The sequence below is a fragment of the Ambystoma mexicanum genome, chromosome 5q, assembly GCF_040938575.1.
Source record: "Ambystoma mexicanum isolate Mex_15411 chromosome 5q, UKY_AmexF1_1, whole genome shotgun sequence".
Lineage (NCBI taxonomy): Eukaryota > Metazoa > Chordata > Amphibia > Caudata > Ambystomatidae > Ambystoma > Ambystoma mexicanum.
The window spans coordinates 122518332-122544037 of record NC_090933.1 but is presented as its reverse complement, the minus strand read 5'-3'; the positions used below and the strand labels follow the sequence as shown (position 1 = coordinate 122544037).

The 25706-nt window shown below is 43.5% G+C and overlaps 1 protein-coding gene across 6 annotated transcripts in view; it reads right to left on the bottom strand.

Annotated features, from left to right (window-relative positions):
• The window catches only part of FHOD3 (formin homology 2 domain containing 3), a 1524242-nt gene that overhangs the window by 165485 nt on the left and 1333051 nt on the right, over positions 1–25706 (bottom strand). For all 6 annotated transcript variants that reach the window (XM_069620636.1, XM_069620637.1, XM_069620638.1 and 3 more), the window contains 2 exons: positions 20154–20498; positions 8691–9580 (listed from right to left, as the gene is read on the bottom strand). In XM_069620636.1, coding sequence (XP_069476737.1) covers positions 8691–9580; positions 20154–20498 — 1235 coding nt within the window. The remainder of the gene's footprint in view (positions 1–8690; positions 9581–20153; positions 20499–25706) is intronic.

The following is a 25706-nucleotide window of genomic DNA, read 5'->3' as shown; positions in this document are numbered from 1 at the left end:
GAAAGGAAACTTGGGTAGGAGAGCAGTCCAAGTGGGGATTATTGAAAGCGAAACAGTATTGGTCATATCAACACAGGTTTGCCATTTGAAGGTTGGCACTGCCCTTGTAACCCCTGGTTCTGAGGTTGCAGGGACACTGTCAGGAATATAAAGTAAACACATCAAGAGCTGTATCTGCTTTCTGCTGCACGCAGGCAGGTAATTGTTCCTCTTTATCTTGAGCACTGCAAATTCATTATGAAGAGCACCTAAAAATGACATTTCTTGGTACAGTGCAGTTGTCTTAAAAATGGTTCAATTGAGTACATAAAAGAAAGTTACAGAAGAATGGCCAGACATTTATTATTGTAATATGTTATGTCTGTATATTTATTTACAGTTAATTCCAAAGCTAATTATGTATTTACATTGAATACAAAAATCACAGGGAAGGCAAAAGGAACTGTAAGCATAGCAGAGGGATAGGGAAGACTTATAATTTTTTCCATTTTTTTTTTCAGTTCTAATAGATTTTAAACAAAAACAAAAATATATTCCATAATCTCAAACAAACATTTCCATCTATTAACATTTAACATAGCGAGACGCATCTAAAAGACTTCCTAAAAAAGCAAAATATATAAATATATACACTCTATAAAAACTCTAATATCCTTCAACAATTCAACAAAGTTATTTTCCACCCATTTATACAATTCATTTCTCGCTAAAAAGCGTCCTATTTCATCAAAGGCCAGTAAATCTTTCTCCCTAAAAACCATATGAAGATCATATTTAAATAGGGTACATATTGTAGGGCACCTGGCGGGGTCCTGATTTACCCAGGTGGGTATACGTATAATAGACAAAAAATCAGGATGACGAGATCCGACAGAAAACAGAACACTTCTGTGTGTGTGTATTTATTTGCATCAACACAGGAAGTTTCAGGTGACTAGACAATTTATTTTACAGTTCTTTCGATAAGCACGAAAGGTAAGTGAAATATAAACGGACAAGGTTGGTGATGGATAGTAGTAACACATATAGGTGTCGGCCTCAGAACTGTTGAGGTCAAAACTTCAATCAGATGCACGTTTCCCACAGATGGAGGGGGTATAACAACCCTAGAAAGCAGGGAAAAGTGCGCCTCAGACTTGCATGGGTCCAAGGCATAGCTTACACATGGTGCACACAACAATATTTACATATAACATACACAAGGGGGGTGGGGTTGTGTCACAAGGATCGACACAGGGTGTGTTTCACCACAAACAGCAAAACATTCACCCACAACAATCTCACTTGGAAATTGAACAGCCACACAAATTGCGAAAGTAGATTCGTCATCTACGCCATCAAGTGTCCCTGTCAATTGGTATACATTGGCAAAACCATTAGACCCATCAAACAAAGGATTAACGAGCACAGGTCCTGCATTAAGAACCAAGTTGAAGACAAGCCTTTGGTTGAACATTTCATCAAGGAAAAACACACCCACGAACAATTCTCCTGGACGGTGGTCCAGCAACTCCAGCCACAACGACGTGGAGGCGACATTAATTTGGCCCTCACAAGACTTGAGCAAAAGTGGGTTCACAAATTGGACTCAGTACGGAATGGCTTAAACATAACCGTTGAATGGAAACATTTCTGAAACACAAACACCTCCAGCATGTCACCACGCAGACACCCACTCATACGAGGGACTTTGTAGATCCACCACTATCTACCAACACGTCATGCCCATACGCTAGCACTATGAACACAACCAGCCTGGACCAGGGCCAGACAGTATGTGACAAACACCTCTTACAGCCAGCAGGTCCCTATGTTTAATGCACTATAGCTGTATAGACCGGGTGGATTTTGTCTCAGTCTTTTCTTTGATAAAGGTCTGTACATGTTTTCAATTACAACAACACAAGAGGGGCGCCACATCCCCGGTACCCTGTGTGTGACTCCTTGACCACTCCAGTAAGCGGCACAAACTGGTTGGATACACGTTGACCCACCCCACAGTTTGGAGCACACAGCGCCGCGCTAACACGACTTGGCCCACAGGAACTACATTGCCCATCATGCTGTGCGGCCCAACTCCATTCCACTCCATTGGACATCATGCCTAGCTCCAAGCGATTGGCTCCCGCGTCCAGCCTCAGTGTCACAGCGCACCCAGATTGGCTGCTTGCAAGCCCCAAAATAGCTTTTTAGGCATTACCACTCCGCCTTCCATTCAGCAACCACGGCGTCCAGAGGTCCTCGATCAGCCAAGCAACTGCAAGATTACTGCAGTAAGTTACCGGTACGAGCACTTTGCCCTCGGCTAGAGGACTGGGTAGTTTTTCAATGCAACACTAATGCACCACGTTCTCTCCACTCTAATTAACGTTTCTATTCCAGGCACCGTCACGTAGCCCACAATAGCACTATTTTGCCCGGCACGGCTTATACACATGCAGTGTCCACCATCTTGTCGGCAGTGAGGCCCTTAGGTTATACTCCCTCGTGAGCACCATTGTCACCCTAGATATTCTTGAGCTACGTGATGCTCTCGGCCACCCATCACTTACCGAGTTCCATCCTGGATACAACAGCACTGATAGTGCACGCAATACCTCGAGGACACGGCCCCCATATCAATCAATAGGCGTGCTTCTTCCAGCACTCACAAGCACTTTTGGACCACCATCACCAACGGTATTCTGTCCATCACGCTCAGTTCGGGATACATTACCCGTTTTTCTGTCCCCTCTCAGATATGGGACCAGTCCTGGCCTATACCAGTCGCACGGGACCCTGAGAGACGTCGGCCCGTCCACATCGACAGCCGACTGACCAAGTGCCATTTATGCACCGGCAATCCTGCATCTTCTAAGGATTACCCAAACAGCAACCTCCTGCCACCACAGCAGTAGGTATGCTGTTCTCCAGATACACCACATGGTGTATTGCCTTGGCACTACTTTGCCTGTATTGAACACTTTTTAGTACTTAGTCAATCGATACCCGAGATCCTCACTAGTCTGTTTAAATCCACAGATACAACGGACAGCACCGCCACAGGTGCCTCTCCTGACGAAGGCCAGCACAAAGACAGGTGCTAACCAAGCCCCCCTTTTTTGGCCGAAACACACCCTGTGTCGATCCTTGTGACACAACTCCACCCCCCTTGTGTATGTTATATGTAAATATTGTTGTGTGCACCATGTGTAAGCTATGCCTTGGACCCATGCAAGTCTGAGGCGCACTTTTCCCTGCTTTCTAGGGTTGTTATACCCCCTCCATCTGTGGGAAACGTGCATCTGATTGAAGTTTTGACCTCAACAGTTCTGAGGCCGACACCTATATGTGTTACTACTATCCATCACCAACCTTGTCCGTTTATATTTCACTTACCTTTCGTGCTTATCGAAAGAACTGTAAAATAAATTGTCAAGTCACCTGAAACTTCCTGTGTTGATGCAAATAAATACACACACACACACAGAAGTGTTCTGTTTTCTGTCGGATCTCGTCATCCTGATTTTTTGTCTATGATCATATTTAAATTACCAAGAGTCTTCCTGTTTCATTCAATAAATATCTTATCTTTCGTTACTTCGTATTTAAGCTCTCACACTCGTTATTACTATGTCAGTTATAGACTTTGTTCCACTTGATGCCATACCCAATATAGTGCAATATGCAATGACTCCAGTTCACAGTTTAAACCGTAAATCCAAAACGCCTCTGTCTTTATGGTATCATAATTGTGAACAGATTTTCCCAGCATATTCATATATACAGAACCCAGCGATATACACTCGGTCAACACATGTTTCGCTGATTCAGGATGGTTGGTTAGTAGGCACAATTGGCAGAATCTCTTTTCCAGAGAAATACCCAATCTTTACTCTTGAAGTGTGAGCGGATGCAGTTGGTTCATTCGCATTCTTAGCCAAAAGTTTGTCACCACTGGGCTTGGGTTCTGCAGCATATACAACTCTGTTTTTAAATACCGGTGGGAAACCATTGCCACTGCGTTGTAGTTATGTAGCTTGGATAGATGCTGTTGGTTATTATTCCAGTCCCATAGATTTGACTTCCTGTGCGTTGAGTCTTTAATCTCCCAAAAGTCAGCCCAAGTGGGGCTCCCAGTTTAAGCTACTAAGGAACTCCAGATTTAGAGCTTCAAAATTTGTCCCACGCCCCACACCATCAGGCCCATCATTTGATCCCAGTTCCTTCAACTGCAGGCACGCTGGTACCACTCTAGACGTAATATACATATCCCCCTCCTCTTAAGCAATTGAGTGCTTAGGGATACAATGCCTAGTTACAAATGTAGGTGTTTTGTTGAGGCAGATGGGAGTAAATCAAAAACCTTCAGCCAAAACAGCAAATCCAGCTGATTTAGCCACCCCACATTCCTCATTATCAGTGCCCCCCCCCTCTATTGTGTGGCCGGCTGTTTTCTTCACAAATGTACACAAAAGTGCGGCCAGTTTATGAGTTTTTCTTATTTTAGTGTTTCATACATTGATAACTGGTATCATTGGTCATTTCTAGCCCCAAATACATATAACTGTCAACATACTCTATTGCGCCTAATGTATTCACCATGGCCATTTTGTGTACCATTTTGCCAGAGACCATTATGCTTTTTGTTTTAAATACGTTTATGACCAGCTTGTTCTCTGATGCATAACTATGCAACTCATTTTGTATATCCTTCATTCCTCTAAAGTACGATCTAGGTCCAGCACAATCAGATCATCAGTGTATAGCATTCAGGGCACACCCGCCCCCACAATTTGGAGGGACAATTACATTTAGTTAATAGGTTTTGGGGAAGGTCTGACAGAAAAAGATTGAACAGCAGGGTGGGCAACACACACCCTTGTTTGGCTCCCCTTCCAATGCTAATCTATCTAGACATTCCTCCACCATCATCAAGGCGCTCTGGAGCAGTGGTATTTCTATGCAAAAACTGTCTTTTATGGCAGGTGAACTATACATGCCAACACTCCGTTTGTCATCAGAAAAATGGTTATGCAATCCTGTTCTGTTTTTTATTTCCATTCTGGGACATGAAGTCATACTATATAATAAAAGGCCAGTTGTATGTTTGTACGAAGCCATCCTTCCCCATTCACCTGTTATCACCCCTTGAGGGAGCTGTTGCCTTATGCATACAACAATAAGACTTCAAGTTCATCTTCCAAGTGTAAAACATTTGTATATCAACACTGATATACAATTAACTGCAGAAAAGACCCAAGACAGGGATACCACTTTAACAGCATACTTCAAGTTGCATACACAAAGAAAATATATACATTAAAAACATATAAACAGAAATTAATTTGACTAAGCATTATTTCTCTAAAAAAATAAATTACTTTTTTCAATCTACTTGTGCATTTTGCAACTAAGCACTATTTCTCTAACAAAATAAATGAGTTTCTTTTTCTCAATGTACTTACGTATTATGCAATTATTAATTGTAGTATTTCTTGGTATGTATTAGCCATCGAACAAGGAGCATGGAAGAGTGGTGGAAAGCACTCTTTGAAGGATCCAATAGAGTAGCACTGTTTGCCTTGATACATTTCCTCCAAGTTCTAAAAACCCGGCTGGATGAACATGAACTAATTTAAGTGACTAAAGAAAAACTGTAATGTCTGACCGAACATAGGGCAGGATTTACTGAACTTGATGAGAGAAAATGGACTTGATAAAGCCATTAGGAGGGAGGGATGGAGGGAGGGACAGGAAAAGGGTAACGTTGTTATCTGTTGTAATGTCTGTATTTCTTTTTTAAAGGTTGAACAAACCAATAAAAAGTAAATAAAAAAAATTATTATATCGATAATATTCTTCATGTTTTCTACTTTATTTGACTTCAATTTAGGTTGTTTTATGATATCATGTTTACTCTGAGTAATGCTGCATGTGAATTGTATTACCTTGACATCCCTCAACATAATATATTTGAGTCCAAAACTTGTAAATTGACTTCAAGACAATGAGGAGCAGATACAACAATTGGCCGTGTGTACTATTTTTTAACTTTCAGTGGATTCTGTGAGATTTTGTTTGAGGTTACTACCCCTCCACGTAAAAGGAGTAAGATCCTTTACAAACATGTGTTTTGTCTATTTACATAAATTATGTTAAAATACACCACATATTTACACTCTGAAAATGTCTTGCTTTACGCACATTAGTCCGTGTACACAGGCTTTTCCACTAGTTGATTTATAAATGGAAAGGCAAAACTACTAATCCAAGAATGCGAAGACAAAAACATGACTGGATGGCCATCACATCAATCGGCATGGGGTATATATTCATGGATACTGAACGTGCAGGAGAGACACACCCAAAACTGAGAATGTAACAGTTCTTGACAGCTAACAGCAAGGACGTATTACACAGAATGAACTATGCAGAAAACAAATTGAATGATATTACTTCTCATGTCGTCACTACAGTAAAGGTTCCCACAACCTCACTTCCTGTGACACACTCTGTGTCAAAGGTCATGGGATGTTATTTCCTATGATGTCAACAACTGTATGCCAGCCCTCTACCAATGGCACTGCATACTTTATGGGTTCAAATGTATCTTTAGTCTTTAGGCATTTGATTGGCGTTTTAAGACCGCACCAAGGCAGAACATTTCAAAAGACTTTAGTTGGTTTCCTTTTCTTTTAAAGATGGCTGTATATCAAAGCCCACATGAGTCATTAAAAGACCTGAAATATTAGCACCGTAAGAGGTACAACATTCCTACGTTTAAATACTGACCCATATTGTTGTATACCATTAACTCTCTGGCAGGCAAAATGCCTCGATGCAATAAACTATGACAGGAGACACTATACAAATGCAAGTTAACATAACATTACTGCACCACCGGGCATGCATTTCTTTACCACCGTATTATACACTTCTGACATTGCTCCCTCAATATTAATGTGTATTAGTGCTGCACTAGTAATCATTGTGCAATCGCCACACTGCGGTGCATGCACATAGATATGTGCAGTGCTTCTGCATTACTGTCCAAGTGAACCCAATGTTCAGCAACGCCTGTGAACACCGTCATTGCCCAAATGTCTATGTGGCACATGTCTGCCATTGCTGCACTAATTACTGTGTTTCAGCATTGCCACGCCATTTAAATGAGCCACTGCTCCAGTTACATACATCTGTCTCATTACTGTTTTAATGTCCATTTGTGTGGTTACAAAACAATAGTTGGGTGGTTTGCGCTACTGCACCATATCTATTTACACATGTAGGTGCCAATATCAACGCGCAGGATTAAAATGTCCATTTAATTTCAAACGCCCTCGTTGCCTGTGACCCCTTATGTGTGATATGGCGCCCGTTTGTGCATTTACAACTATGTCAGCGTATGCCATTACTAATGGTTCCACAAGTGCCTTTAAAACATTCACTCCAAGGTGTGCTATTTCATACATCTGAATATGTGCACAGCAACAATGCCCAGAATTGACAAGAGTAGACAGACCATTGCAGAATGAACACACGTGTGCCATTACGGCAGCACATTTCCATTATTGAGTTCATTTTGCAAAATAAATAACTAAAGTAATAGACTGCAGTGCAGTACCCCATGATTTCATGACTGCAAATACAGTAATCTGCATTATTTACTTTAACGTATCAGTGAGATCAGATACCGAGTTTATGTGTGTCAAACTCTTAGCCACACTAATATATACATGTCCACCATCTCAGCTGCAGTCTTAACAGCAATTGGCTCAACTAATGACTACACCTATCCTGTCCAACCATCACGTTGTTGTAACAATAATCAGTATTGCTGGCACAGTACACACATTATCCTTCCTCAGGAAATATCTGAATTCACTTGATACACTCGTACAGGGGCCTGCAACCTTTGACTCTCCCCATGTTTTGGACAACAGCTCCCATTAGCCCTGTCCTGCTTAATCAATGGTGAGGGATCATGGGTGTCCAAAACATCAGGAGAGCCAAAGGTTGCAGACCCCTGCACTAGTTCATGTGGGGACCCTAACTAAAAGCATAACCACTTGCCTATCAATAACCAGCAAAGACGTCTGACCTTTGTGGAATGGTGTGCAGGCAGTCCATAGAATCTGATTTGTGTGTGCTGTTACCAAAACGTTACCTTACATGTGGGCTTCGGTGACTTCACAATACCTGTGTAAGAAGAATATGTCAAGTATCATGCGTGCTTTGCTTAAATAAGGTGAACAGAGCGAATGGCTAAACTGGATTGCATGCACTTTTGATATGAACACATTGCAGAAAACAGGAGCTCCAAATTACTAAGAAACACCATAATATCCCTTTTTTTCCTTTTGCTAGGAGCCAAATAGGAGTCCATGTGTAACTGTTTACAGATCATTATTGAGAAGTATATTTGAAGCTACGGTTCTGCAACCTGTGGCTCGCCAGATGTTTTGGACTACAACTCCCATGATTCCTTACCATTGACTAAGGCTGAGGAAAAGTGTAGTCCTAAACATCAGGAGTGAAAAGGTTTGCAGACTCCTGTGTTAAGCGATTCCCTTCTGTTTGCTAAAGTACATGCATTTAAGAATGAAAACAAATTAACGTTTTCAGAGAGTCTTTGGTAATATGTACAACAGTATGATGAGATACAATGATCAGAAGAAAACCCAAATCATGGTTCAGAGCGGCCATACCTTTGCTACAGGGAGATCCTTTGACTTTGATTCAAAAAGATGCTCTAGTTTTGAAGTGTCCACCTTGATAGGTTCCAGTTTGGACCAGAGGAATTCTCGACAGCGCTTATTGTTCTTGCACTGCCACTCAAACGGCCGTACCTCATTCCAAAATAAACGTATGGTTTTTTTCTTTTTCAAAAACGCTGGCTCGCCCCGTTGAATCTGGGGGGACCCAAACCCCTGAGGACTGCTGAAAAGTGGTGGGGGAGGAAGTATGCTACAAGGAACTGGAGGTGCTGGTGGACATCCCAACGGAGGAGGGGGAGGGGGCAAACCCAGGAAAGATAGAGGTGGAGGAGGCGGGGGAGGAGCAAAACACTCCCCAGGAACAATATCCATGTCCAAGACGTCGACATCGTCATCGTCCACCAAGTCCGTGAAATCCATGTCTTTAATTTTAAGTTCCCTTGGAGTAGCCATTAGCTGGTCCCAGATGTGATCGGATTCCTTCTTTGGCTGTACCGGTACCTTTTCCGATACCTTTTCACTTAGTTCACTCTCTGTCAACGGCATTCCCTTGACAAGTTCCCCACTGTTGAATTTTTCCGCAAAGGCTTTGACGCTGCCTTGATTGTCCAGCTTGCCGATGTCCATCTTTTTCACATTTTCATCATTCGCTTGCTTGCTGGCCTGCAGGATGGATATCCTGTTGGCCAGACTGGTGATAGATTCCTCACTTTCATCCATCTCCTTCGCTTCCTTCTCTTTCTCCTCCAGCTCATTTTCCTCTTCATCCTCTGGCTTCTTGTTATGGGCATACAACATGTCCAGCATGAATCGCTTGTTGTTGAGAATATTGCTGCCCTGACCATTCACGACTGCATCCTTGATGGGTTGTTTCCAGGAGCCTGCAAGAAAACCAAAATGCATGATATATGCATTAGCCATAATGATTATTGCATCAAACAATATAGCTATGACAATGGGTAGCACAATAATGCAGTGAGGTTGGAGATATGAAAAGGATGGATTTCTCAAGCACCAACTATGCCATTCTGCACATCTGAGTTATTTGGCATTGGACAGAGTAGAATATTATAATTATATTTATTGAGCGCGGTCCTAGCTTCGAGAAGCCACATATCGCTTTACAGAGGTGTACAACAATACAGATACACAACGAAGCGCTTCACTGAGGTATCCAACAGTACAGATGCATAATGGAACACTTTTCAGAGGTAATAACAGAACAGGTATACAGCGGGGGGTAGGATACGGAGGCACGCAGAGGAGGGGTACATATGTACAGGGTGGCGGAGAGGAGAGGGGCAGAGGATATGTCATATGATCTTCATGTGCACATAAAAGATATGCCTTTCCAGTAATGTAGAGGGTTTTTGGAACATCCCCATTCTTCCTATAGAGCATAGAGCTCTGTTGCAGAGTTCGTGTGAGACAAAGTGTCGGGAAAGAATGCACTGTATCCCAAGACAGTAGTCATTTGTTAATTGGTATGTTGCAAGTGGATTTTTGTGTATAATAGTCTTTGTGAGGTGTTAGCAACAAACTACATGCACACTGAAAGACATGATCAGAGTCTACATGTGTTTCATGTCAAGGGCACATAGTCAGGACATGCAACAAATGACTCCTTTCATGGGATTTGTCCCATGTTTTGTATCACTTCATCCATGATTAGGGTAAATCTGGAAGGCTGCCTTTAGCTCTCCTCTCCAATGCTGTTTTTCTTTAAACTCAAACTTTTCATAGGTAGGAATCTGCATCACATTAGGCCGGGAGGATAGCTCAGGGGCAATGCGTTTGTCTTGGTAGCAAGACAATACAGAGCAATGCGGGTTCGAGTCGCGGTCCAGCGCTTGGAGACTTGTCTCCAGTTTGAAGCGTGTTTTAAAAGCACCCATGAGTGCCAGTAGGCTGTTGGAGCATTGAGGACGTCTGCAGCTGCCTGAAGCGGAAGCAAACTGCAAACATTTGGACTTGTTGGCCCAAGCCCCGCCCACTTCAGCCTCCAACAGCAATAGAGGTGCTGGGGCATGCACATCCGTGCTCTAAGCTGGGGGTAAATGCGCCAACTTAACGCCCATTTTTGGGCACTATAAGCGCACGCGAATTCCGCTGAATACCCATTACCGCCCAACCGTTGATCCGGCACTAATAGCGCCAGACCGGCTGGCGGTAACACTATTAGCCCAGGCAGTATGCCAGCAGTAATACCGCTGTGATACCGACAAACTCATGATGAGGCCCAGTATGTTCAGGGCCCTGCCTTGCCTCTCCACCCCTGTCCGGTGGAGAACGATTCGTCTTCTGACAGAGGGAGGGAGCTGCTGCCGGGCATTGATGCCCAGGCCCAAGGGGAGCTCGATTGTGAGGTGTTAGCAAGTTTCTCCTTTGTTATTGGAGTCAGAGGATTTATTGCCTCGGCCCCAGGAAATAAATAAGCAATTCCTGGGACAGGTCTTCTTCAACCGATTACTGGCTGTAACCAATTCCATCTAATATCTCCTTTCTGAATACCCCTCCCATTTTTGCATCGGGGTAAGTGACACTACTAGCCATGAGTGAACACCATTCTGGGGGGCAGAGGGGATTGGAATGCAGCCTGCCCTCGGCACAGACGCCTTTTTACTAGGGGCGCTGCTGAGAGGACTCTCTGTTATACAGGACAGCATTTGCTGTGAGTTAAAAGAACATAGTATCTATCTTCGAAAAATATCAGACCAATTGTCCTTATTGATTGATACTTTGGCCCCTCAGAGGCGTGGGGTCTGTACCATGTCATCTGCCCTGGATGATGCCAGTGAGAGTTGCAACACAGGATTGCTGATTGCCACTTCTTTGGTAGCCAAGGGCGGTATCTCTAACGAAGATAGTACCCGAGCCCCCTTCCTTGGTTTGAGAAGAATGGATGGCCCGGCCGTCTCAATTAGTGAGGAGGATCGGGTCTCCCCCTCTCTGAATAGGAGAAAGAATCCTAAGGGCAAAAATAAAGCAATTCCTCCCACCCCTGCCAAAGCATCTAGAAAAACTACCAGTCAGTTGTTACGTTAATTAGGCTGGGTTGATATGACTGAATCCCTGCCGGCTGATGTAAGCCATCCTTATGAGTAGGGGGTGGGGGTGCAGACTGCCCAATGTTTTGAGGGAGGGTTAGATGGCCTACAATCCATACTCATGATTGAGTCAGGTGACATGGTGGTCGATGGCGAGGGGAAATGTGTTGGCTCCCCACTGGGAGTTGAGGGAGGCCTAGAGGACGCAATGAGACATAAAGCAGTGTTGATGGATAATAAAGGGGCCAGGAGTATCCCTAAAAAATTGGAGGCTGCTATATTTTATGACCTCTTTTAAAAGCCTCAGAGTACACATGTAAGGGTTAAAAATATGCAATTTAAGGAGCCTTCTCCCCTGACGAGTGAGGACTCAATTCCACTTATGCCTGGTCATATGAAGCATAAGACTTTGGGAAATGGTGGGCCCTTGGTGTATGGGTCTACCAATACGTTCGGCAGAGAGTGGTAGTTGAGGTGGCCCTAACACGCAGAGTTCCTGGGAAGAGCGTTGGAGCCTCAGCCCCTAAAGTTCTGGAGGTGGCTGTTGAGGTAGTGCCGCCAGCTCTGGTTAACAATATGGAAGAATGGCTTTTGGCACCTCAGCATTCTATTGGTAGACCTGTTAATGACTGGATAGAGGTGGGGGAGGGTGGCTAGGGACGATTTAGGCATGGGTCCTAGTGGGGGGGAGGGCGGTTTCATCAAGAGCCACCAAGTAGATTTGGACCCTGGTTCTGCCTCTGACACCAGAGACATTCACCACCGCACAGGATCTTTTTTCAAGGGCCCTGGTTAAGGAGGTGTGTGACCTCCTGGCAGAGAGATTTCAATCTCCCTGGGAGAGGTCTAAAAATCCAGATGACCTCCAGTTACAACCCTCTAAGGCTTCCTCCTCTACTGTACGGGGACTTTTGGTGGTCTATGGGAATGTAAAATCTGGGACTAGGAGGATACCTGATGTTTTGTAGAGAGATACAGCTTTTCCTGATGACCCCAGTCTGCTATTCTATTATATGTTTGATTATGGGGGACCAGACACATTGGATAGATTAAGAGTGCTTCCTCTAATGAATGAAATAACAGCTTTGAGACTTATTACAACAAAGGATATAAATTGGTGGACTTCGTCCATCCTCAGAGATATGGCCATGTGAGAATGGTCATACCGTCTAAGATGATGTATGAGGCCTTTTCAAACGTAGTCCAACATTTTCATAAACTGGGTTATGATGTATTACCCTTTGATTTGGAGATGGTATATTGTGAAAGTTCCCAGGGGTTACAGAGGAATGTAGGCCCTCATTTGGAGACAGGTGGTCAGGTAGTGGTGCCAAGCGAGAATTCCTTCGCCATGACTTTGATCCCAGTTATAGGGGACCTCTGACTTGAAAGGGGAAACTATCGAGAAGGCGGATACTAACTGCTGTTGACTAGCAATGACTTTAAGAGATTTCATTATGGAGTTGAAAGGATTGAAGGATCAGCTTTAGTTTAGCCAAGGCCTTTTCCACGATTTCATGGAATACCAGGGGGTTTTACAAATTGTGCACAAATTCTGATCTTTGTCATCATTTGGGCACCTTTTCGATTATATTTTTACAAGAAACCTGGTTGGTGGCTGCACCCTCCTTGCTGGGTATGATATATGGGTTGAGTTAGCCTCCCAAGGGCTAAGGGGGTGCCCGGTGGGGGCCTCCTAATTGACATCTCTAATGGGGTGAGAGAGTGCCGAAATGTCACAAAGGGCCTCTTGGCTGTCACTATTGAAGTGGATTCATCCCCACACTGCAGACTTATACTATTGGTAAACATAAATTGGAATTCCATGGACAACCTTGAAATCATTCTGAATGAAGTCAACATTTTGTTGGAAGGTTGCTTTATTGGGATGACTGGTGGTCAAGTGATTATAGCTGGGGATTTCAATGTGGCGTGCAAATCCCTCCCTCCCCCCAGGGCCCATGTTTCTTCCCCTTTCGCTGTTTTGGATGATTTGACCAACCCGTTTTCTAGACCCTCCAAACCAAGGGGTTCCCTCTTAGAGTCAAGCATAAAATGTGGCAGGGTCAGCTATGGTTGGCCCGTTTGTGAACTGGGGTCTGTTCCTCGTGAATGATCTATATAAGAACCAGAAAGAGAATATCCCAACATAGACTAATGGATTTCCTCATCAACTATATATCACATATTTGTATCAAAGTGCCTACTAGACCTGGCTACTAACTTTATGGTTTCCCCGACCAGCTTTAGTGATCACGCGATGTTGGGGGTGTCACTGAAATTTTGGAAAGTTCAACAGCCCAGGTCTGTTTATCTGGTTCCTTTGATTGTAAATAATAGCCATTCTCGGCTTTCATGGCATGATGGGAATATAGTTAAATTTAAGGTTGAAAGATTTTGATTATTCCCATCTGGCTGGTAAATTATCAATTGATATGCATAAGACGTTTGGTGTTTATTTGAAATCAGTGATGGGGACTTTATCCAAGGGATTGAAGTGGTTTTCTAGAGATAGTGCTCACATTCATAATTACCACCCTTTGGTGCATAAATGGAAAAGGTCCACCCGGAGGTGGATTCGGTCTCTAGGTAAGATGTCTTGCTGTCAGGCTGTAAAACAAAGGGCTATTTGGCTTGCCAAACAGGTGCAAATAAATTGTGTTAAAGCTCATCGGGCCTTCATGTACCAGTGAGATGGGGGGACTCGATTAACTCCTTGAAAGATTGCAGCTCACGTACATTTTGGCTAATGATTTATGCTCTTGAATATAGTCAACTAAGGGCCCAATCTAATTCCATCTCCATAGATGTTTGATGCAATCACTTTGTGGAGCTCTATGGATCAGAGGGGATAGTCTTTAGCCATCTGGAGGTCATCCAGCTTCATGTTTGGGCTTTGGAGTTCTCAATAGATGATTGTATTAGGTTGCTTACCAAGGCCAGTACATCTGGAACCGGGGGCCTAACCAAATCACGAATGCAACGCTGAAAAATAATGTCAATCTCTGGTTTAAAATCTTGTGGATTTTATTTGAGGATTACGTTAGGTCTATGTGTTTACTAAGCTCTTGGAAATTGTCCTATGTTATTGTAATGTACAAGAAGTGCATTAGGTCTATCGGCCTATCGTGCTTCTGGATGCGGATTCCAAAACATTTGCATCTGTGTTGCTGGGGCATTTTGAAGACTGGTGTAGTAATAACAATATACTTTCTATCCAACAGATGGAATTTAGGAAAAATATGGGCACCGATTGTGGTGGTTTACTGTTGAGCTCATTACAACAACTAGCCTGGAAGGAGAACGCACCTGCCATATATGTTGCTTCGATGGATTTGTCGCTAGCTTTTGATCTTGTAGATAGAAACACAATATGGTTAAAATTGGACAGATTAGGCCTACCTCATGGCTTGCTGAGCATACTGATACATCTGCATGAGGGGTCACACATGCAGGTTAGGCTGAACAATGCTGGCTAGTTATCTAAGGCTGCTACAATCATTGATGGCTTGCGCCAAGGTTGTATTCTGGTGCCTTGCTTATTTAATATTTATGTTTCAGATGTGGGCGACTCTCTTTCTGAAGTCTCTTTTGTTCCTCCAATTATAGGGGGTAATCAGATTTGTTGGGTGGCCTATGCAGGTGATTTTATTTTATTGGATCACACACCTATTAGCCTTCAAAGGTTCATTTTGGGCTTTAACCAATATATAAATAGAAATCAACTGAGGGCTAACCCATCAAAGACTGTCATTCTAAGGCTGAGCAAATGGAAAAATCCTTCTAAGTTCACATAGTTTCTGAATGGAATAAAATTGTTAGTGACACCAGATATGATCTAGCTGGGCTTTCTGATCACTTCTCTTCCCCGGAAGTGTTTTTTAGGAACCATTTGAAGGGCAAAGCATTAAAATTGATTGGTCAAATAAAATAAAATGGACACCAAATATGGTAAATTCTCCCTGTTAACAGCCTTAAAATTCTATCTCGCCAAGGCCATACCACGGTTATGTTATGGATTGGAATTTTAGGCTGCATTGCTTGTGTTAAAGCTTGTTTTAATCCTCAAGATTGTCATCAATGGTAAAGTGTGTGAATAGTCTGTATGTTTCATATTTGTTGTATTTGTATGTAAATGTTTTTTCTTCTTTTTATGCTCTTGTTTGATTTGTAAAGGTTTGTTTAAAACAATACAATTAACACATAATAATACAAGATAAATTAATTAGGCGTAGTTTATCACTATGATTGGGGTTTAATGTCTGTGTGCCATATTTGACTTGCTATGTACTCAGGGGGGGTAGATGTCCTCTCTACAGCACCCTAGTGTAGCTCTGATCCTATGGGAGCACAATGGAGACATATGCTACACTGTGTCTTCAGTAGACATGATTGTTCACTGGATGAAATCACGCACGTGGTGCCACAACTGAAAGATCTAAACAGAGACGGTCCACTGGGTTCCTTGAGAAAAACTAAACTAGTCGACAGCGCAAATCATTATGTGTGAGAGAAGGCATCCCAAGAACCATTAAGAAGAAGGAAGTGAGGTTTTTCAACCTGAACTAAGAAGTAAGGGAGAATGTAGATGCTATGTTATTATTCACATACAAATAAAGGGCCTTTGGCCACAGCGTTTATGCCCTTATATTTCTGCAGTTCTATAATCTGGGTGGCATGATCACTTCTTTGCTTGGCTCAACTGCGGCCATGCCTGAATGTCTGGGAATGCAGTTGCAGGAGTGTTAAATACACTGGGCATTCTGCACGGTATTGGTTTAATAATTCAGATTGTTGCTGAGCACTCATAGGCAGCATCACTGACTTCCAAATACCCACTTGTCCCAGGTGAGTGTTACTATAGAATAGTCCCAGCTGACAGTTCATACAGAATGGACCTCAGCTGAGAGGTAATTAAGCAATATGCATCGAGCTTGAGGGAGCAAAGCGAGGGTCTTTAACACAGGCCCTGCAGCATTACCTGAAGCAGTAATGTCACTCCAGTGAGGGACTTATTGCCAGACCTGTTGAACGGGGTAAGTATATAATCTTTTCGGAAGTTGTGAAATGCCATCAGCGTTTCACAACTGAAAAGACAAAGAAAGAAAAGATATCCACCATGGAATGGGGAGAAGGGACTGTATGGTAATGCCCCCGGTCCGAGCCTCCCTATTGGCTGGGAGGCCAAAGCCACGCCCCCCACCGAGTACTCTGATATAGAATGGTCTCAGCTGAGCGTTCATATATCACAGATCCAGCTAAGAGGTCATATACTTTGGACCCAGCTGAGAAGAGATTTCATAAAGAATGGACCCATCTAAGAGTTCATAAAGAATGGACCTGCAGCTGAGAGCTAATATAGAATGGACCCAGTTGAGAGTTAATATAGAATGGACCCCCAGCTAAGACGCCAGTTCATATCCGGTCAAGTGGCACAGCGAGTAGAGCGCTCGATTTGACATCCGTACAGAGCCTGCTAACGCAGGTTCGAATCCCGGCAAGGCCAAACTCAGCCTTTTATCCTTCCGAGGTCGATAAATGAGCACCACACACCGTGAGTAATAATAAGCAGCGCTCAGATACCTGAGGGTTCGTAGCGCTATATAAGTGCCAAATTATTATTATTATTATATACAGTGGACCCACATAAGAGTCCATAGACAGTGGACCCAGATAAGAGTCCATATACAGTGGACCCAGCTGAGAGTTCATACAGAATGGATCCAGATAGGAGTTCTTCCTTAGCTACCTGACATCATTTATGCACAAAAGGTGTTCTTACAATATCAGAGATTTGCAACTAGGCTTTTAGAAAATAATAATTTTTCATAAAAACTCCCAGATTTTGGAATAAACTACAAGTCCACAATTTCAGAATGCACTAATTGCTAATTTAGCCGATTGCTGAGTTTCTAATTTACAAAACATGTGAAAAACTGTTCAGATTTCTCACTTTCGTTCCTACTGCAGCATGTAGTTTGTATAAGTGGGGTTTGAGTTAAGCTCTTAGGGACTTCGCCAATGTGGCCAGAAGTGACTTTGTTATGCCTTGTGCTTTTACATATACTAATCAAAATTTGGGAAATTAAAGGCAAGATGCGTGTGGCGTGCAACGACATCGCATCAGCACATACCTTAGTGAATAGAAGATGTGGTGCCATATGAAGTGGTCCTCTCCCACCTCCCATCATTATTTTGGGCAACAGAGGTTAAACACATTTGTGAATGTGCATGCACAAACGTGGTTTACAGATCGAGCATTTCGAACATGTGCACCATTCCTGGTTGACTTAAGCAGGTCATGCATGCTCTTCTGCAAATCTTTTGTTGATCGTCCTCCCTGTTCCTGTGTCTGTAAAGATACCTAAAAAACTATGGGCCTGATTCATAGATTTTTTTGCACAGTGCAAAGTGACTTTTCACTGGTGCAAAGTGACTTTGACTGCCAACAAACACCCTGACTTTGCACTGCAAAAATACACTTTGTACTGCTCCATGAATCAAGGTGTTTGTTCGGAGTGCAAAGTCACTTGCATCAGTGAAAAGTTACTTTGCGCTGTGCAAAAAAGGCCATGAATCAGGCCCATTATCATTAAACTAGCAGTCATGCAGGTTGCTCTTACCGTCATGAAAGGATGCAGAACCACTCAAGTTTGATTGGTGGCTTTGAGATACCAAAGGAGTTGAGATCCTGGTATCACTTTCATCTTGCTATTATGTAACTTCAACATCTGAAGTTACTGGGAGTATGATAAAGTCTTTAGTGGTAAAGATGATATATGTTCAATTTATGGATTAGAATGCTGGTGGTGAAATATCAAATTAACGTGGTGTTATGGATCCGTTCCACAGGCAACGTCGATGGGTAATGGCCCGCGACATGAGTTAACGGGTCGAGCGAAGCGTGGGCCATTAACGTGGGCCCAGGGCTGTTACCCATCGTTGTTGCCCGTGGAATGGGTACATAAGGCCATTAGCACCCTGGGTTACCAAAGCAGCAACCCGGCGTGCTAAAAAAGAAGAATTTTCCTTCCTACCACGGGACGCCATGGAAAGGGAAGCCGGAGCTCTCTACGCAGCCCCTCTTCTCTTTCCATGGAGGCCATGGGAAGCTGAGAGAAAGGTGCGGCTGCCAAAATAAGGTAAATGGGGGGGAGTTAATAAGGAAATGAAAAACAGGGAAGGAAGGTGGGGGAAGATGACAGCGCGGGGAGCCGGCCGTGAGGCGGCTTGGAATGCGGACTTACACCAGCGGTTCAAGCCCACGTTCCTGCCGAGGGTGCTAATGTCAATTAGAACATTGGAATGTTGCCCGTTCTACTGCAGAAAATGCACTGGCATAGGGCAGTGATGGCTGGTACAAGCCACTTGTCCCAATATTCCAATAGTTCTCCTTTGTCTAGCACAGTTTTAAACAGATCATTCTACCCGTATTGGCTGGAATGGTCTAATAGCAATATTACCCCGTCCTCGGGCCATTACCATGTGGAAATGCCCATTGACCTTAGTTAGATCTCCTGGCTTCACTCTGGCCAGTAACTTTAGCCAAGGGCCATTCAATCTGGTAATGCGGGCCATTACCATGTGGAATGCCCATTGACCTTAGTTAGATCCCCTGGCTTCACTCTGGCCTGTAACTTTAGCCAAGGGCCATTCAATCTGGTAATGCCCTCCCTCAAAAGTAGGGAATGATATTTTGAAAACGGAGTTGTGCTGTTGATGAGCCATAGATATCAATAGAATGTGCTGACGTGAATCAACCTAATTTACTTGGTGGAACATGTGTCCTAACCCAAAAAGTCGAATAGCATCAGGGTCTGCAACACATTTTCAATATACACCTTGCATTCAAACACAAAAACACCACACTGCCATAGTTGCCCTGCTCACGATACACAAACCTGCCTAGAACATCCATTTTAACATCCAGAATGTTTTTGCCATATGAGTTTATATTGAAGGACTCACCAAACAAACACAGGGCCTCATTACGAGGTAATGGTGCCAGTGCCGTTAAACCCACTCCACCCTATTACGAGGTTCCCTCGGGGGACCCGGAAAGGATGTCTGGTGAGACCAGACGTCCTTTCCGAGTCCCGCGAGGGGATCAGGGAGCTAACAACGGCCAGTTATTCATGGGCCCGTTGTTAGCTTCCTCCCCATTCCCATTGAGCCCTATGGGGCTCAATGGCAACGGGGATGGGTAAATTGAATGAGGAATTACCGGGTCCTCCAAGGTTGGAATGGCCCGGTAATTCCTCATTCAAGGAACCCAGACCCGAGTATGGAGGCAGCCATGCCGCAAATAGCGGCATTCGCTTCCTCCAAACTCGTAATGAGGCCCACAGTGGGGGTATGCTTTCCAGCAAAATCTCTATGCCAGGGTGGATACAAAGTCACTACTCACCGGTCTCATAGTCACTGGTTATCTTATCCTCTTTCTCCTCTCGCTCTAAAGTGCTGCTTGCCGAAGATATGCTGGATGCCGAACAGTTGTCCTTTTCATTTACTTCCTCATTCTGACGCTCTTTTTCACTTAGCACTGCACTCTCTTCAGACTCCCTCTCCGATCCTTGTTCTATCTCGCTCTCTTGCTCCACATCAGCAGACTCAACTTCCTGCAAGGCTGTTTCCACTTCCTGCTCGGCCGCTAGGACAGGTTCGTGCTCAGGTTCTGTTTCAGTTTCTGGTTCATGCTCTGGGTCGGGTTCAGGCTCCGGTTCTGTCTCTGGTTCCGGTTCACTGGTACTCACTGCATGGGAGAGATGTCAGAAAGGCAGATTTATTTTAAAAGGTATGTTTGGCTATAATCACCAGAATCTCCGTTGTTTAACATGTTCCCAATATATTGTAACGCAGCAGAAGGCAAATGCAGGGTTACAAAATGGGGCATGCATAAGTTGACTTCAAATTGAAGTGACAATTATGACTTTACACGCTAAGGTAGCCCAGCGAGTTAAGTCCTCGCCTCAGATATCCGTTTGTGACCTGAAATCACAAATTGGCATCCTGAATGATCCGACTCAGCCCTTCATCCTTTGGTTGATAAACCAAGTGACATAGAGAAATAGTGATAAGAGGCAGGATGAATCCCACTTAAAGTAGGAAATAGCAACATTATATGACTACTTTATTATAGTAATCACAATATAAATCACACTGGAGATCAAACAGTATTCTAGCTGTAGCAATGAAATAACCACATCTGAAATGGTTTAAAATCTTTTGTCTAACGCCATCATTACATCATTTGACGTTTCGGAATTTGAATGGTTGAATCAAAATACAAAAAACACAAGATATGACACCCACAGTATTACTCCTGTCCATCATACACTCCAGGATGGACCTGAAAATCTGACTCTTCAACGAACAACTCGCCAATCGCTGATCGTTCCCCTCAACCATATTTCCCCCCTTCCCTGCTGTTACCTTCGAACTGTACTTGTAATCCTCTTGGTGTTTAAACACATAAAATTGAGCTTGTATATCTAGCTTCATGCCAGAGACCAGCATCTAAGCATATGACCAGGATACGAACATGGGGTGCTCTGCATTGTTTTGCTTTCGAGACAAACACATTGCCCCTGAGCTATCCTTCCGACCCAGCTTGTAGCCTCTCAGAACAGTGCCCTTGCCTTCCAGCTAGGTTTGAGCTTTAAAATTCATTCTATTCATACTTACTTATTTACACATACTTGCACGCATCACAGTGATCTGTGTGTAACACAGCTCAGGTGTGCAAAGTGTGTTGGGCTTATCGCATCTTTGTCATTGTTCCAAGATTGATATATTGAGTACCGTTAATTAGGCTATGAGAGGAACATCTATCTTTATCAGCACTACACAAAGGCAAAGCTATGCATAAACAAGCACTAGCTACTATATGAAGAGTGGAGCCTAAAAGGCCCCAATACACTTCAAATCATGACTAAAGGACAGCTATACAGTTCACACCATTGCAAGTGAAAATAGTCATTAAAGCATTTAACAAAGAATAGGCACATGCAGAAGCCTCTTCCAGGACACCAGAATTCCAGTGCCCCCTTTCAAAATAAAACACCTATAGCCAACCAGATGTATTTCCATTTATGGATCATGGCCACTGTGAGTGGTGCAGAAACTGACCCTGCAATTGAAAGCAAAGCAAGTGCCAAGCTGTACCAGTGCATTATGGAGCCACATTACAAAACATGTGCCCTGCTACAAGGACAACGCTGCACAGTACTGGCACTATGGCAAATATTTCAATAGTGCAAAAACATTTCCTTTCAATTAATTTTTGCACTAGGGCAAATGTTGCCCTTTTTCCAATACAGAATGGTATTAGCAAAAATGGCAAACCTTGCCTGCTGCAAAAATGAATTGTAACACATGTGACCTACACTTGGACAATTTTTGCCCTACTGTTAATAGCGTGCAAAATTGAACTTGCTCTGGTGCACATTTTCTGTAAATATGGCCCCGGGATTGCCATCATTCAAGCCCCTCCCACATAAAACTCTTAGCTTCCAACCATGAAATACTTTTAAAGGGAGGCATCCGTCTAGATAGGAATCTTGGCACTAAAAGTGTTATGCCGCACCACGGGACTGCACAAAACCATGCTGTCAACAGCAACGTTTTTAACCGTTTATGAAAAGCATAATGCTGCTTGCTATTTCCGCTTAAAAGCGCGAGAAAAATTGCGATGCTGTGATTGGTCACTTGGGGTCTTGCCAGAATGGTGCTGATTGTGAGATATGAATGTCCTGACACGTGTGCTTGCAATGTTACTTGCAATGTTACAAAGTACTAGAAGTACTTTCCTGTACTCTCTCTGCCACACTGGACACACCAATGCACATAATCCATAAATCCATCGACATGACACAAAGCACACCAACATAATTCGATCAAACAAATAAAAGACATCCTAAACACTGGACCCACATATGGATACAACTAACCAGTGTGCGCAACCGCAATCCCACCCTAGCCTCACACGACTCACACACCCAGCATAAAACCCCAGCAGACATCCGAGGCACTGAGTCCCACCCTTGCGGTTACAACAAGCGGAGCCTCTCAACCAACTCCCACACACAAGACAATGCACACAGATGCCAGTTTCTCCTGGTTCTGAACCTATCCTATCAGCCTATCCTCACTAACACACCTCACCTTCTTCTCTTGCAGAGCCACGTGAGCGCCTGGAGACTGCCCTTGGGTGATAGCGGTATAAATCAACATAACATAACATAACTTCAAAGGAGTAGCAACTTTTCTTCGGGGTGGAGAAGTGATAGTATCTTGATAAGGCTGTTTCAGAGATTACATCACCAGCATCAACGCTAAAGAGGAGAAAGTGTGTGATGTGCCCCTATAAAACAGAAAATCCTCTTGGGCTGGTGGCACTGAGCGGTTCGCTCAGTTGCTTGCCATGGCCATCGTATGCTCGCCTTCTATCTGAAAGCAATTTCAGTTTAGCCAATTATGTCTGATTACATCCAGATCCATTTGAGTCTATTTTGATTGGTTCCAGCAGCTGCCCTGATGTCGGCAGTATTCTCCCACATACAGGCTCCGCGGGCCTGGATAATGAACCGCCAATGTTCAAAAGGAAGTGCAGGATTGTTGCTCATAGCGTGTCATCATCTTTCAGCTGGCAAAAGAGAAGTGATTTCTTTTTTTAAGTGCGAGTTTTATAAACTCAACGTTGTAAATAGAATTGAATAGCATCAATTCCCTGGGGCTTCTTTTGAAGGAGCTAATAGTACAGTATGGCAAGACTCCTTACTTGGCGCGTCAAAATTAAAGGCCAGAGTCTCTCTAGAACAAGGGTCTGCAACATTTGACTCTCCAGATGTTTTGGACTACAACTGTCATCAGTCCTAACCAACATAGTTAGTGGTGAGGGAGCAGGGGAGTTGTAGTCAAAAAACATCTGGAGAGGTGCAGGTGGCACACCCCTACTGTAGGACAAGGCTTCTTAACCGTTGACTCATGTCAAGGAAGACTACCATATTATCCTGTCCCTACCACACTAGTTGTACCCTCAGAAAATATACTCTGTATGTTCAGATGGAGTTGGCTTTGATTAGTTCGCTTTCATGAGAATCATCTATGCTTTGCAGAAAATGGCAAATCACTGTGCTCTTAAGTAAAGACAATGGCTCTCATTACAACAAGTTTGCTGGTATCCCGCCTTACCGGCAAACTGACCTACCGTTTCCACCGCCTGATATCACGGAATTTCCAGGATACTACAGGTGGTAGATTCCCATTCCATGTAGTCCTATAGGACTTTATGGGGTGGGGGGGTTGCCAGTATTTCCGGCACTGATAATTTCGGTGCTCAAAACATGAGCTATTCTTTGCCGGCGGTAAATCAGTGACCCCCACTGGAAAAGTTGTATTTTGCCGGTGCAGGAAGAATGCTGGTCACGGAATTATTGTAACTTTTACTGGCATTTTTTCAGCACCAGCCAATTTGAAACGGGGGCCAATGTATTCTGGGTTGAGTTTGAGAACCTACAATTTCAGGGTTTAAAAGGGCATTCCTAAATGAGATGCAGCCATTTACTTCTGTGGCAAAGTCTTTATTTAGCAGCTAGGTTTTGTTAGTAGTTCCACCTACTTACTTCAATATGGTGCAAGGATATGGGCCAAATGATATACCACTAAAAAAGGCAATGAAGTAGTAGACCAACATGCCTCAATGATTTTTCAAGAAGGAGACATAAAGATTTAGTTTTAAAGTTTTTTTTGGTCCTTTTCAGTGTCTCCTAATCTTCATCAAGTGCATACACAACATTTTCAAATAAATAGTGCTTATGAGTTCCGAAAAATGCATAGTCTTGCAGATTTAATCTATGTGTATGGGGCTCACAGCCATTCTGGAGAGCAATGCAAGCCGATGTGTGGTATAATGCAATGGATGAAGAATTCAAAGGGACCAGGGGCAAGCTTTGGGGGTACAATAGTGTAGAGATCCAATGGTTAATCTAGAGAGGATCAGTGGGGGGGGGGATTATGTCAATAGAGACAGGGCATTAAACATATGAAGACAGAGGTCCAAGTATGGCCCTCATGACCCCCACACACGACTCTCAGCTTGAAGACAGAGAAACGACAGATGCACCTCACTCTTAGGCCCTTCACCGCCATCATCGATGTATCGCAGATGTAAGAAACTTTACTCTCTCAGACATCCATTCAGGCCATACCCAATCGATTGATCTGGAGGAGATGGAGATGCCTTCAATTGAACAAGTCAACTTTGTTGCAACTGACTGCAAATCAAGAAATCAATGACGTCATCACTGACTTCACGACGTAGCCACACTTAGACATGAAGTACATAGCCATACATTCACAAAGTTACACAAACGTGCATTAGTTTGTTGCATACATATATATACATATCAAATTTTTCACCAAAGCTGTACCGCAAGACGCCAATGTATACGTATACCTAGCTTGCACATGCTTGACTGCCACTAACATGGAAAAGCCATAAGGACAAATATGGAAGCTATAGGCCCACTGAAGTGAATGAGGAAGGGCAGACAGGCTTTGAGTACATGGAAGGGTTGACATGATAGCTGCAGCCAGAAGCAAGCAGAACAATGCACCCAGCCAAGGACGAGTGGACACGGGAATGTTCCTGGTTACCAAGACGATAAGCCGCCTGCAAAAAATTCAGGCTAATATTCTCATAATTACAGGCAAGAGAGCTCCATTCCGTGTTCTCAACACACGTGTCTCAGCAGAGCAAGACAATGCCCATTCAATCCTGGTAGACGGCGAGAAGCTGTTGCCATCGATTCAGAGGTGGAAAGATACAAGTGTTGCTTACGATTTAACAACTGAATGTACTCGCCAAGGATTAGGTGATCAGAGATGGCAACATTAGGGAACACACAGCCCTTTCATGTTCATTCTCATTGCCTTCAGAAGGTGCACTCAGCCTGGTAAC